This window comes from Apium graveolens, chromosome 6, assembly GCF_009905375.1.
Source record: "Apium graveolens cultivar Ventura chromosome 6, ASM990537v1, whole genome shotgun sequence".
NCBI classification, from domain to species: Eukaryota; Viridiplantae; Streptophyta; class Magnoliopsida; order Apiales; family Apiaceae; genus Apium; species Apium graveolens.
In genome coordinates this window covers 165,025,629-165,041,750 of record NC_133652.1, presented here as the reverse complement: position 1 = coordinate 165,041,750, position 16,122 = coordinate 165,025,629, and the positions used below count along the sequence as shown (strand labels likewise).

At 32.1% G+C, this 16,122-nt stretch overlaps 1 protein-coding gene across 2 annotated transcripts; it reads right to left on the bottom strand.

Annotated features, from left to right (window-relative positions):
• Positions 1-10,212: 10,212 nt before the first annotated feature.
• On the bottom strand, positions 10,213-15,256 carry LOC141667100 (uncharacterized). Of its 2 annotated transcripts, XM_074473457.1 has the most exons (4): positions 15,084-15,256; positions 14,764-14,845; positions 13,662-14,493; positions 10,213-11,926 (listed from the first exon to the last, which is right to left on the bottom strand). In XM_074473457.1, the coding sequence occupies exons 3-4, from the start codon at positions 14,449-14,451 to the stop codon at positions 10,383-10,385; spliced, it is 2,334 nt and encodes a 777-aa protein (XP_074329558.1). In that variant the 5' UTR covers positions 14,452-14,493; positions 14,764-14,845; positions 15,084-15,256; the 3' UTR covers positions 10,213-10,382. The 2 variants fall into 2 exon arrangements, with proteins under 2 accessions (XP_074329558.1, XP_074329559.1); XM_074473458.1 differs by lacking the exon at positions 15,084-15,256 and having other exon boundaries at positions 14,764-15,017.
• Between the last annotated feature and the right edge of the window lie 866 nt (positions 15,257-16,122).

Here is a 16,122-nt window from a genome sequence, read left to right as displayed (position 1 = left end):
TCCATCAGCATTTTCTGATGCTCCCCCTGTAGTTATGCTCTCTAAAACTTCAAAATTTGAGTTGGATCCTACAGGATTTGAAGAATCAGAGTTTCCAGAGTTATCAGAATTTGGCTCATCAGAACTTGATGAATCAGAACTAGAAGAGCCAGTGACAGGTTCTGATGCTTCTTGAGAGTCTTGAGTTGTGGTAGGATCTTCAGCTTGCTCCCCCTGAACAGGTGCATTTTCCTTTGGAGTAGTTACCACGGGTTCAATGACATCAGAACTAAACCCGTCAGAACTTACAGGATCGGAGTTTAAGTCATCAGAATTTACAGAATCAGAATTTAAATCTTCATTTTCAAATCTCAGTTGATCATGATCATTGAAATCTTCAAGTCCAATAATCTTCTTATCATCAAAAGATACATTGATAAATTCCATGACAACCCTTGTTCTTAAATTGTAGACTCTGAAGGATTTTGTGGAAAATGGATATCCAACAAAAATTCCTTCATCGGCTTTTAAATCAAATTTTAACAGCTGTTCAGGATGAGTCTTAAGAACAAAAACTTATATCCAAATACATGAAAGTATTTCAAATTTGGCTTCTTTTTCTTCACCATCTCATATGGTGTTTTTCCATGCTTCTTTATGAGTGTAGCATTCTGTGTAAAACAAGCAGTCTGCACAACTTCAGCCCAAAAGTAGGTTGGTAGTTTTGCTTCATCAAGCATAGTTCGTGCAGCTTCAATGAGAGTCCTGTTCTTTCTTTCTATAACTCCATTTCGATGTGGAGTTCCAGGTGTAGAAAATTCCTGCTTTATTCTATGCTCTTTGCAGAACTCTTTTATGATTGAATTCTTGAACTCAGTGCCCTTATCACTTCTTATAATTTTGACAGAATCTTTGACCAATTTATCCAGCTGTCTGACATGATCAGTTAGAGTAGATGCAGTTTCATTCTTCTTGTGCAAGAAATACACCCAAGTGTACCTTGTGAACTCATCCACTATAACCATAGCATATTTTTTCTTTGCAATAGACATGACATTGACTGGACCAAATAGATCAACATGCAGTGGGTGATAACGCTTAAGAATTGAAGATTCAGTTTTTCTCTTGATGAAGATTTTCTTTATTTTGCCTTTTGACATGAATCACAAAGGCCATTAGGAGCAAGTACTGATTTTGGCAGTCCTCTCACAAGATCTTTCTTTATTAGCTCATTTATGTTGTTGAAATTTAAATGAGAGAGTCTTTTGTGCAAATTCCAGCTTTCTTCAATTGATGCTCTACTCAATAGACAGATTGCAGAACCATCAGAACTTGTTGAAAGCCTGGTTTCATAAATGTTATCATGCTTGTAACCTTTCAGAACCACTTTGCCTGTAGACTTGCTTACAACTTCACAATGTTCTTCAAAGAAATCCACATGATAACCTCTGTCACAGATTTGACTCATACTTAACAGATTGTGTTTAAGTCCTGAGATAAGAGCTACTGATTCAATGATGACATTCCCAAGATTGATATTTCCATATCCCAGAGTTTTTCCCATGTTTCCATCTCCATAAGAAACTCATGGGCCAGCTTTCTCCACAAAGTCTGATAGTAGGGCTTTATTTACTGTCATATGTCCTGAACATCCACTGTCCAGCACTAGGATGTTTTTTCGATTGCACTGCAATCACAAAGACCACTATTGGTTAGTTTTAAGGACCCAGACTTGCTTGGATCCTTTGGCCTTTTTAAGTTTGTTAGCATTTGCAGCGGATTTAATTTCAGAGTTTATGCTAACATGCTTTTTATCAGAGTTTATATCAGACTTTGCATCAGACTTTACACTAGAAGGAATAATACTAACTTTCTTCAAAGAAGGTTTTATTTGATAATAATCATAGTATAAACTGTGATATTCCTTACAAGTATAAATGGAATGCAATAAACTACCACAATGAAAACAAGGATTTTGTGGCTTAAACCTAACAGACTGACTCTTAATTCCTGATCTAGGAGGTAAAGAGTTTATATCTTTATTTTTCCTGCAAAAAGAAGTAAGATGGTTAGAGTTTCCATAGTTATAACATTTCTTTCTAGGAGCATTAGGAACGGGCATATAATAATTGCTTTTATTCACACCTTCCTTTCCATTCCTATTTTTCCTAACTTCCTTTACCTTGTTCACATTTCTAATCTCTTTCAGCTTATACTTAAGACGCTTCTTTGTCATTAGGCCTATATTTACTTCAGCTGGTTTATCCTGTTTTAATTTGTCATAAGTTGACTTTTCTTTGACTTCTATCCTAGACTCTTTCATCTTTTCAGAATCAGACTTTACAGTTTTTGCTACAAACTTAACAGGATTTATCTTTGGCTTAGCAGTCTGTTTAACAACAATTGGATCAATTTGCTCAGTTCCTTTCTCACTTTTATCATCTCCACAACCTAAGCCCTCTTTCTAGTTTCCACTGCTTAGTAAATTCTGAGTTGTTCTGCCAGAGTTAGTCCAAGTCCTGATAATCTCTTTTTTTTTCTAAGTCAGCTTTTAGAGATTCATTCAACTTTAACACTTCATCTCTAACATAAAAAGCATCATCTCTTTCTTTCTTAGTTTGATGAAGAAAAACTAACTCCTTTTATAAATAGTCATTTCTCTTTTTAAAAGCAACATTTTCAGATGTTAATCTTTCACATGTTAAAGTCTGATCTCTATAACTAATGAACATGGTTTTAAGATATAATCTCAACTCGGTAATATCGTCAGTATGAAAAGCATAAGTTGTTTGAGGTACCTTCAATTCAGCAGTTTCAGTACTGCTATCAGCATTTTCCATCAAGGCATAGTTCACCTCATGTTCAGAATCTGAAGTGTCTGTCCAGCTTTTATTCTTTATGACAAGTGTCTTGCCTTTGTCACTTTTTCCTTTCTTGCAGTCAGGAGATATGTGGCCTCTTTCACCATAATTGTAGCATTTGACATTTGAGTTGTCTCCTCTGTCAGACTTTCCTCCTTTGCCTTCAGACTTTCTGAAACCTTTCTTATCAGAACTTCCACTTTTCCTGGAAAACTTCTTGCCTTTTCTGAATTTTCTGTAGGCTATCTTTGTGATAACCTTCACCATAAGAGCACATAGTTTCATCATCTCTTCATCAGCATCCATTTGAGGTAAACTTTCAGTTTCTAAATCATCATCATCAGAATATGATGACTCTGAATCAGACTTTATAATGAGAGTCTTTCCTTTGCCCCTCTTTGAGGCAGCCACTTTAGGAGATTCCTCCTCAGCTTTAAGAGCAACTGTCCTTGACTTTCTTCCATGCCTCTTGCCCATCTCAAGTTCATAAGTCTTGAGCATACCATAAATTTCATCAAGAGTAGTTTCAGGAAGGTCATAGTTGTCTCTTATGGTAGTAGACTTCAAATCCCAATTTTCTGGAAGAGCTAAAAGGAATTTTAGATTTGAATCTTCAAGATCATATTCCTTGTCCACCAGTGACAGATCATTCAAGAGTTTGACAAACATGTCATATAAGTCAGTTAATGACTCATCAGCTTTTGAGTCAAAGTGCTCATACTCTTGAGTGAGTATAGTCCTCCTGTTCTTTTTTATTGCATCAGTTCCCTGGCATCTTGTCTCCAAAGCATCCCATATCTCTTTTGCAGTCTTGCAATGAATTATCATGTTTGACATGACATTATCAATGGCACTATGCAGCAAATGCCTTACCCTTGTATCCTTGGCAATAGATGAGATGTCTTCAGCTGTGTAATCACATTTCTCCTTTGATATGGACTTTGTTGGTTGATCAGCAACTGCAACAGAGAGCTTTGTAGGCTTATATGATCCTTCATTAATCCTATCAAGGTATTCTGGATCTGTAACTTCCAGAAACATAGCCATCTTCACTTTCCATATGGGATACTCAGAAGGTCTCAGTATGGGAACCCTTATAGTCTCATATCGACTGTGGGTTTGGGTGTTTTGAGTTTCTTGAGTTTTGGTGGGCTTAGCTGGGGTTTGTGTTTCTTCAGACATGATTGTTTGGATCTTTACTTTATGTGTGTTAACAGAAAAGCTTTGATAGCAATTGTTAGGTCACACAACACTGTAGAAGGGGGTTGAATACAGTGTTTATACAATCAAATCAATTTAACACAAGTATGTAACAAAGATCAAGTATATTCAATAAACTCTCTTACAATATGAACTGTTGTTCTCTCTCAGTGATGAACAAATATCACTAAGAGCTGTTAGGTTACAATGTATAATATTCTCGATAATGATAACACATATAGTGTAAACCCTAAGTTTGTGTTTATATAGTACACAGTTACAATATAACTTCTAATTGATATTGAATATAATTCTGTCTCCTAAAATATATCAATTAGATATCTTCTACAAGTCTTCCAGTCTTCTAACTCTTTCCATGCATATCTTCTTTTGTTTTAGTCTCGATCTTCTCCTGTAAATCAGCTTTATTCCTTATCTGAAAGTCTTCCCGCACTTAAGTTCTGATATGACCTTAAATTCTGATATTAAGTTCTAACTTCCAGTAAGTCCTGATTTCAGTAAGTCCTGATTTGTCCTGTTGTTAAGTTCTGAAAACTAAACACAAATCATATTAGACATGACATCTCAAATATATCTAACATATGTCTAAACTTGGTGCATGAGCTGAGGGTTCTATCTGACTTGGCATGAACTGTTATATTTGAGATCTTTTGTATTGTCAATCATTCAGTTGCATTCATAGTTGCATATTATATGGGTTAGATGGATTTTGTGGGTTCAATCACTATAGGCCCTCACAAGACCTTACTCGTCCACTAGAGCTATCTTGGGGTTTAAAGGGCTTGTTGCATATGCCAAATGCAACCGTGATCATCTTACGAAAGTGGTACTAGTTACTAATATATTATATTAGTTTGCACGAGGATGTGCAAAATACTAAGTGTGGGGATATTTGATAGAGTATATATTTATATATATTTTAAAGGATTTTATTCTCATATTTATAATATTATATTATTAATTGGATATTATTAATTAGAGTTTATTATTTTCTGACAAGAAATAAAAAAATCCCAACTTTAGATGGAATTGGGCTTATTTGGACTTAAATCGTAAGGAAATTCGAATTTATTGGGCTGCGCGCGCATACATTACTGTTTGGGCCGTAACTTGAGTTCTGAACATCAGAATTGGGTCATCTTACAGCCCATGCGAAACTAACAGAATTATCTACGGTTTAGAAGTGGTCCAACATCAAGAATCCAACTGGAGAAGCTCAGAATCAGGCCTGAAAGACAGCCTACGAATTTTTACATATATAATCCAATTTATTTTGGGAAATTATTTATATTTTCTTGGAAAGCATTAAAACTCTTTATTATATATTAGGTTTGAGACATCTATTTATACTATATTATAATAGACGAAATATTAAAAGTTTGATAGTTGGTCGGTCGGTACTTGCTGAAATTACTTAATCACCCTTTTTTATTATTAGATTAATTAATATTAAACTCTATTATTTTTAATTCAACAAACTATGAAACTAACGCGAGAACAGGACGACACCATTCCAACAAAACAGCAAACTCTTCGCACTCAGCTCAACTTCACGTCAAGCCTAATCTCAGCGCCAGCACCTCCTGAACACTTCATCTGCCCCCAAAATTCATTATTCCTTCCTATATTACGGATTCACAAAACAATTTAAAACATCCCTTTCATCTACCATAATTACTTAATCATAAATAACTAACTTAATTATAAATTATTATAAATATCTATCTATTACTATCTTTTTATTACTATTATATAAAAGACGAAATATTAAATTTTTTTATATAATATCTGTTTTTAGTACACGCTATTTTTACCGAATTACCCCTATTAAAATGTTTTTATCTACATATATTACTTTATTAATTAAAATTAAAAAATTTGGTAAAGTACCAAAATTTTGGTACATGCCGCTTTTACCGAATTACCCATATTAAAATATTGTTATCTACATATATTACTTTATTAATCAAATATAAAAACAATTTAAATATATTAGTAGTGAAATAAATTCTAAAGCAACATGATAATTTCCGCAGTCTGCTACCATACATCGGAGGAGATTTTCTCCTGTTTCAAGCAAGTACAAGCACCAAGTTTACACGACCTCTGTTCTAAAAGTCGATGATTCATTATTCACTAAATAGTAACTAATTTATTTAATTATATAAAAATTGGGTCATAATTTACTATGTTATAATTGAAAAAACTATAAAAATTTGATTGACAAATTCTAATTATTTCGATTCTAATTTTAATTGATATTAAAGTCAATTTTTCTATCAATTTAAATTTTTAAATCAAATTGAAATATATATCATTCTAATTGATATTAAAGTCAAACTATTCTCTTAACGAGGATAATTTCCTGCAATCACGAGACCTCTGTTTTGAAAGTCGATGACTGATTAATCACCGAACAGTAACTAATTTATTTAATTATATAAAAATTGGGTCATAATTTACTACGTTATAATTGAAAAAATTATAAAAGTTTGATTGACGAATTCTAATTGTTTCGATTCCAATTTTAATTGATATTAAAGTCAACTTTTCCTATCAAATTAAAATTTTAAATCAAATTGAACTATCTACCATTCTAATTGATATTAAAGTTAAACTATTCTTTTAAGAAATATATTTAATAAAATATTAAAATAAAATAATATATAATAATTATTTAGAACAACCGTGCGATAAAACAACCGTGTATCGCACGGGTTTTAGGCTAGTATTGTATAGGGAGAACAATAACATATTGTATTAGAAAATAGAATAGAGATCTATACTATATTATAATAGCCGGAATAGAGATAATTTGGTTCAACGGTTTGGTTCAACGATAATTCCCTAATTTTGATTATTACAAAAATAGACAAATAGTGTTATATATCTAATAAACTACTAAACTATTAAACTACTACTAAATATAGTATACTTATCCTATTAAAATACGAATACAACTTATCATATTATTAAAAGATATAAATAATAGTGTTATATATCTGCTAAACTACTAAATTGTTAAACTACTATAAATAGTCTATTTATTCAAATAAATTAGGACCACCTGTTATTTTATTATTTTTATTATAAATTTATAATCATTATATATTTATATAAATATTTTAAAAATATAATATAACTTGATAAATAAAAATTTAAAATATTAATGGGAACCCGTGCATCGCACGGGATTTATGCTAGTACTTTGTAATTCTTGTGAGAAGGGATAAAAACATCTTGAGAGGAAGATTGCAAGAAGGAGTGAAGGGATTCATCCAGATTTCAAAGGAACTTTAAAATTGTATTATTTGTGCATTAATTCTTAAACTCATGGTTTGCGTTCTTAATATATATTTTTTTTATCTTATCATAAATAACTAATGCCTTTATCCAAGAGTTGGGTAGTATTCAATTGGCTTAATATGTTTGTTTGATTATATTGTGATTTTTTTATTGTTATTAATCTGTCATTGACCACTTTATACAATTAGAGGGGTAGCTAACTTCTAATTGAATCTTTAGGAGCTATAACGAATCGGGAGAGGAGTTGTAATTCTAGTATATGATATTATAGACACAATTTAAGTATTAGATCGGGAGATTGATATGAGAATTGTGAAACTTATAATCCTTGGTTTTAATAGTCTATAATTGTATTTTGTATGATAATGGGAGCGGCATTCAATGGATAGTTGTAGGCACTTTAAAGCATAACTCCACAATATTTTTTAAATTTATGAAACTTTTATTCAAAAAAAATTAAAAAAATATTATGAAACTATAATTTATAGCAGACTCAAAATACGTGTAAATAGTAAACGTATAAAACTGAATAAGACGGAGGGAGTAGGCACGTAAATGGGGTTAGCATTAGTTCGGTTCATTTTTTCATTTTTTTTTAAACATGGTTAACAAAAAACAAAGGTGTTTTAAAGTATATCCATGTCTAAACCAAAGAGAAAATTTTCCAAAATACTATATATCTATATATATGGGCTGAGTTCTATGGAATCCACCTTTTTATCGGAGTCCTCGGAGTCCATCTACGTTCTGCAAATAAAATATATTGTAAAACGTGTTATTTTGCAAAACATGTTACACAAATAGCATAACTTCAACAAAATCATGCAAATCTCATATATTTACGGTACAATATGTATGTTCTGCAATATGTTCTGCAACATGAACATTTATGTTCTGCAAACTAAACATGTTTTGTAGAATATATATTTTTGCAATGTTCTGCTTGTAAAATGTATGCAATCTACAAGATTTTTGATAGAATAGTGATATTTGTCGAAAAATAATATGTTTTGCAATATTTTAAGCTATATTTTACTTGCAGAACATATATGGACTCCGAGGACTCCAATTAAAGGTGGACTCCATAGAACTTTACTCTATATATATATATATATAATCTTTTAACATATAAATCTATTAATTCTGAAATTAATAAGCCCACGTATTTTATTAATGAATTACCATCAAAATTAAATAACCTAAAATTTACTTTCAATTACAACAATTATAAGCAAAATTTATTTGAAGACCTGGAAGAAATTCCTACAATCATTATCTAGAAAAGGGCGATATTATGTATATGTAATTTGATTTGGACTTGTATAATGGCAAGCCTGCTTCTCCTGATCATTCAAGTGTGGAAGTATAATAATTTCAAATACTGACTTATAAACCTCCCGATGCATTACAACTTGTCAAGAACCAGCCTTATGACATATCTCCTCAGCAAACTAGTTCAAAGTTTGCAAGACATATTCAGCACCATGGTACAGGAAAGAGTCCCAGATTTAAGCCTCCTAATACTAGATTGGGATTGAACTATAATCCTTTAAAATTTTATCTTATATTTATTTTGATGGATAGTTTTTGAGATTGAAATATAATATTTTAAATTTTTCAATCCTATATTTATTTTACATGGGATTACAATGAGGGAATTATAATCATTTAAAAAATGACTTGTAAGAGGGTATAAAATAATACCTCCTCATACCAAGTATTGGAGGGAATTATAGTCCTATCCTCTATACCAACAAAACAAACATGAAATAAAATAATTTGGAGTATTATAATTCTTGGATAACCGTTCACTATTTTTTACAAAACAAACATAGGATTCGAAAATTTTAAAGGATTATAATCATATCCCCAACTTAATACTATGAAACAAACATGGCCTAAGATAATTACAGGTTAATAATTTTATGACAGGCAGTGTATTATGAAATCATACATGTACTCTAAACTGAGACGATGAAATTGTTACCCTAATTTATTATGAAAAGGTAGAGCAACTGATTGCAACCTACACAAACTGATCAGACTTTTGAATTTGTAAGTGTCAAAATTAATCCAACAGTTGAAGACCTACAACAATATCTGAGACTGATTTTCAAATGCATGCTTCATTGCCAGAACCACATTATTAATGTATCCTGCACCTTCTAAATGTATTTATTAATTTTTATATATTTACCAGACACCTCTTGGTATAGTGGTATCTCCCTCACACTCATCGAGGGTTTGAACCTTGTTAAGGACAAGTTGAGTACGTGAGTAATAATAGTCATTTACGTATTGGTGCAGTGGTATCTCTCTCACTCTCATCCAGGGTTTGAACTTTGTCAAGGACAAGTTGAATGCATGAGTAATAATACTCTCATCCAGGGTTTGAACTTTGTCGAGGACAAGATGAATGCATGAGTAATAATAGTCATTCGGTCCGATTCAGTTGGAACTTATAATTGATACAAAGCCACTTGAGTAGGTTAAATTTTTCGGTTTCATTTCAATTCAGTTCTATCCATTCCTGTCAGTTATGTTATTATTTCAGTTTTTTCTCTTCCCAGCCACATATAGAGCATTCAAGCTCTGTACTGCATCTTCGATTGCAAGGCAATGCTTTCCTATTTCTTCGTTTATAGTGATGGTGATTGTTTGTGTCAAAAGGATCCCGACAAAAAGAGAGAACAGTAAAAAACAATAAAAAATCTATGAATGATATTTGTTTTGTAACCAACATTATACTAGCCGCTATCACGTCAATATATATATATATATATATATATATATATATAATAAGCAAGTCCTAATGCTACTATATATAATCACAAGGCACCCATCATGATAAGAAGCAAGTCCTAATGACTTATGTTGTACATATACATTGAGCAATTCCCAGTCTCGTTATAAATGAACAATAAAGTAGCAAACAAATATTGATCTAAACCTCCCTGATATGCCTTATTTTTTTAACAGGATTAAGAAAATTGCAGACTTCTGTTTCATTAGAACCTAAATAGGGGCTGAACAAGTTGTTCTAAAATGTCCAGTCTGGTTGCATCGGCTACAATGCACAACCCGCTTCACACGGCCTTTATCTTCTGCACGAACTCGCCTTTTCCTTGGCCTACCAGGTGGCCGAAGTGACTTTGGTGGGTTTATAAGAAAATCAACAGCATGAGAGCCTTCGGACATCTCCCTCCAAAGGGATTTGTCTGGAACTGGGTGTATTGTCTGAGAGTACGTTTTGCGGTAATTTACTACTGTAAAAGAACTCTCAGTAAATCGATGAACATTTTGTCTGCAAGAGAGAAGAGCTGCAACAGCATGAGAACATGGAAGACCATATAGCTGCCATCCTCGACATAGACAACACCGGTTTCGAATGTCCACTATATTTGATCCTTCATGAGAAATGACTTCAAATTCTGCCTCATTAGCTCGGAGCACTTGATAAGTTTGTGCATGCTCAAGAGCTTCTGACACACGTCTCTCGGCACAAGGGACGAGTATAGATGTCCACTGCATACTAATTTCACGTCTCTCATTGAACCAAGTCATCAACTGTCTGCGGATGCACTCCATCATTTGAATTATTGGAAGCCCCGATGCCTCAAGTATCCATGTATTCAACGATTCAACTATGTTAGCAGTCAAGTGCCCAAATCGTGTACCCTCAAAATATGCAGTGGCCCACAAACGAGGGGGAACATGGCGGATCCAATAAGCAGCTTCTCGTGATATCTCTTCGATCTCTAAAATCTTTCCTTCATATTCAATGACAGTAAGAGCACTAGCTGCTTCCCATAGAAGGTTAACCAGCACTGTGTTGTTGAACTCTTTTCTGAAACTCTCTGTGAGATGACGCATACAAAATCCATGAAAGGCAGTTGGGAAGTTTGCTTCAACTCCATCAACAATACTTTTTTGCCTGTCAGATAATATTGTAAGTTTTGGCATGTTTTCAGTGTTAATTTCTAACAGGTTATGTAACTCAGAAAGGAACCACATCCAGTTATCATCATTTTCATCATCCACTACCCCAAATGCCAACGGAAAGAGTGCACCCTCACCATCAAAACCAGTAGCAAATAGCAATGTCCCGAGGTACTTGCTTTTCAGAACAGTCCGGTCAAGCCCTATAAGTGGCCTACATGCATTTAAAAATCCATATATCGATGCCTGAAATGAAACAAACAGGCGCTGGAAACAGCTGTCCATAGGATTCACATACACTGATGCAATGCTTCCTGGATTCGTCCTTCTGATTTGTTCACAGTATTGTGGAAGTAGACGATAGTCTTCTTCAAATGACCCTCGCAGGGCAGCCATGATACGTTCTTTTCCTCTCCAGGCTTGTTTGTATGATAAAGTGATTCCATGAACACGATGGATCTCTTCTAGTATCTCCTTTGGCTTGCATTGAGGATTTTCCTTAAGGCGTTGTTCTACAGAACTTGCAACCCACTGGACTGAGGCTTGTTGATGACCAAGATGCGCAATTCCACCACAGTTATGTTCAGCATGTATTGTCCTAATTGTGAAGGTAGGAACACCTAAAAGTTTTGCAAAATGTTGTTTCATCAGAAAGAAATTTGTTGATATATCTACAATTCTACATTATACTAAAAGAGAGTACAAGTTGTACATGTGTCACTCTCTTATTAAATAAGACACGCGTCTTTCTCTCCTTCAAAGTAGCACACATGTCTTTCTCTCTTTAAAAATTGTTGCTTACATGACAACCTTCTATTTGTTAAAAAGATGAGTAATGCTAGGTGTACATATTTGGCTACAGAAAATATAGAAAATATGTACACAATGACGTACAATGACGTGGCAGTGTCACGTGACGCTTCATATTGTCGGCCACTATCTTTTCTTACTCCATTCTAAATTATTTATTATTCTTTTAATCTCACCTTTTTCCCTTCAATTCATACAATATTTATTATTTTCTTACTTTAGTATGATTATAAGAATTTGAAAACCGATTTGGTAAAAACTTCTTTTACTTCTTTTACTTTAGTATGATTATTTAATTGATTATAGTTCTTTTACTCTTAAATAATTTTTTTTTATAATTTTATATTATTTGATTTGTACATTTAAAGAGACAAAAAATCTTCACATTATAATGTTAAATATAGATTTGATATTTCAGTATAATAAAAAATATAACAAAATTTACTTACCATAGATACACATATATAATACTTGTTAGCCGTTACTAATCATTATTAATCACTATCTTTATGATTTAGAGCTTTACAAAATTTTTTTATATCAGAAAATGACATTTCAATTTAGTCAATTTTGTTGGGCTCTTTTAATATAATACATAATAGTAAAAATTATTATTTTATAATATCATGTTATTTAAATTAGGCTTTTTATTTAAATATTTACAAGTTCTTAATAAGTATATTCACTTTATTTTAAATCATCGTAAATTCCTAATATAATTAATATATAAATAAAAATGATATAAATTATATAATAAAGTAAATAATAGTAAAAGTAAGAAAAAAATCATATTAAAGGTCAAGACACAGTAAATAGTAAATAAATTTAAAAATGAAACTCCACCAAAAAAAGTACTCTAAATTAAATTAAATTAGAGTTGAGTTGTTAGGTGAGAATCGATATTGGCCGACAATCTCTTTAATATAATGTGTACGTGGCAGTTCCACATCATTCTATACATATTTTATGTAGACAGTTAAGTGCACCTAGCATTACTCTAACAAGAAAAACCCTTTTTCCCTAATTCTCTATCCTCTTTAATTATCCTCCACTAATTCTCTCTCTTTAATTTTTTTTCCTCCACAAATTTTTCTCCCCTCCTCGTTCTCTTTTATATGTTTCATTAATAACCACACTTCTCTTTAATTTCTAATTATCCATTTTTTCTTCAATATCATCCATAAATCTTTACTTAACATATTTATAAAATAATAAATATGTCTAATAGAGTTATATAAATTAATTATATGAAATAATATATATATATAACTTAGTATATAATTATGCATATCGTATTTTATAAATATACGATATATCATCATTAATATATATTAAAAAATATGGATATTAACTTTCAAATATTATTTTTAATAAAAAATATATTATATTATTGGGCGGGAGCTAATCTAGTAGGCAATTATGAGACAGACACATCTTGCTATTTGGAGGAAACATTTAAAGAGGCAGAAATTCTGAAACACATGGAATATAAAACACGGACCAAAGCTGAACAGTCTCTTTATAAAAGACAAAATATAGAGGTACCTGGTAGTTTTGCAGCATGAATCCTCCAAGGGCATCCATCACTAGCACATTTGGCGGTGAAACGAGATTTATCCGATTTAACTGTTTGGATCTCAAAATGGAGAGCAATTGCACAGTCCCTCAGCGCCCTACGACAGCTCTTGACATCAGGAAACTCTTGCCCAACAGCCAATTCATATGTGGGAGCAGGAACAAGGGTTCTGTTTTGCATAATTGGAGTAGTAACCACAAGCTGAGACATATCCATATCATGATTTTGGTGCACAACCAGATCTAAGTGGTCATGAAGTTCATGGTTCTGTACTACAGTCAAATCATGATTCTCAGATAAATCTAGATCGCGGTTTTCTGTAGAGACAACCATTTGATTATCATGGTGGTCCATCCCAGTGTCATTTGGATCAATTTCATGGCCATTTTCTTCTCCTGGATCTATGACATTCCCATTACTATTCTCATGGTCATATCGAATATCATTTTCATCATGGTGATCATATCCAGCATCATCTTCATCATGGTGATCATATTCATTTTCATGTCCATGCCCTTGGCTCTCACCACGCTGTAAACCAATTTCATGGTCCAGCAGTAATTCACGATCATGACCATGCTCTAATCCTAAATCATTATTACCAGCCTGTCCTATATCTAGATCATGCTCGTGTTTGTGTTCATGAGCCTGTCCTAACCCCCCCATAACTAAATTATAATTATGGCTTAATCCCAAATGCTGCTTCTGAACCGTTGGCATATCCCGTCTTTCCCCAAGAATAAGATCATGGTTAGACATGACCCACTTGCTGATGCAATACGAAATACTCAAGAACGAAACCTGTTACAATAAGTCAAACTCTCACTTCAGCATTACAAATTCAGAACTATCAAAAACTTTCACTCCAATAAAAAGAACAATTGAAGCTTAAAGATCCACCATTTTTCATCAATACGTTTATACAAACATAAAATAAGAAGAAGAAAGTAACAAAATGAGATATGGCCAAACAAAAAATGCAAACTTTCTCATTTATTAATAAATTTAAATCCAATTTACAAGTAAACAGGCAAAAATAGCTACACAATTTCCTAGAAAAAGAAAGCTTACCCAGAACTGTAAAGATAAAATCTTGAAATGTGATGAAAATGGAGTAAAAACAAGAGATGAAAAGTAGGCAGATTAAATTAACCTGCAAAACAGAAAAAAAAAACACAGAAAATCAGTTAAAAAAAGCCATGAAAACCAACCAATTAATAATAACAAAATCCAGTCTTTATATAATTGCTGCAAATGTAAGAATCTTTATCCGAGTGTGAAAAAGAAATGGGGAAATTTGATTTTGGGCGGGTAAGAAGAGAAATCATATTCATATATGTGTGTGAGTATATTTATATATGAGGGTGGGGGGGGGGGGGATGTAAAATTACCAAGAGGATACAAACACAAACAAGGGTGGAAAGGGGAAAATTGAAAAAGAATAGAGATCTGGACATCCAGGGGCAAAAGGGCAGAGAGATGAAAACCAATTATTTCATTTCTTGGGGGCGGGCTGACAACTACGAGGGGCATCTTTCATCTTTACTACCCAATATATATCAATTATTGTGCAAAGCCTAGGGTTTCTCTACATTTTAATGGGCCTTTTGGTCATCCAACTTATATTATAGTTAACCTTTTCATTATCAAATTTTGCACTTACGGTTTTATTATAGTTTATAAATCAATATTTTGCGTCCCTTAATTTTGTAGTCAGTTATATTATCCCTCGCTGTTATGAATTTTCGTTAATTTTTTGCTGATTTCATGAATAAAAAAGCTGAATTTTATTATAACATCCGAGCTCTTATTTTAGTAAATATGAAAATTAAAGAGAAAAACTCTAATAAAATTTTCAAGTTCACAAAACTAGATTTTATTAAAAAATAGTAGGTAAAAGAAGGAGATGGAGATTAATATATGTAAAAGGGGCAAAAAGGAGATGGGGTGGTTATAGAATTAGAGGTGGGCGAGGCGGTTGACTCCGATATGAGAGAGAAATTGGTTAATTAGTGATTTATACATATCATTTATGGGATATTTATTTTTTTAAAACTAGAAAAACTCAAATTTTATTGTTATTATATAAGTGAAATTATAATATTTGTTCCGAAAGTTTTAAGAATTTTTGTTCCATTATTATATAATAAAAAAGTTTAATATTTTATTTCTAATAATTTAATATTTTTATTTAATATTATTGAATAAAAATTTTTAACTAGTCTATTTAAAAATATTAGTAATGTGTTAATTATTAAACTTAATTTTACAAAATATGCATTTGTAAATTTTCTTCTTTTGTTTTAAATATTATATTCAATTAAACAACTAAAATACATTTCGATAAATTAACAGTGACAATCAAACTTAAATTATTTAAGGATACAAATACAAAAATTATGTAATGCAAATTATTGATTTAATACCAAC

Excerpts from the sequence above, each read along its gene's own strand:
- LOC141667100 (XM_074473457.1), bottom strand. The coding sequence starts at position 14,451 with ATGTCTAACCATGATCTTATTCTTGGGGAAAGACGGGATATGCCAACG. Across the intron at positions 11,927-13,661 it reads TCATGCTGCAAAACTACCAG|GTGTTCCTACCTTCACAATT; the intron begins GTACCTCTATAT and ends CAAAACTTTTAG.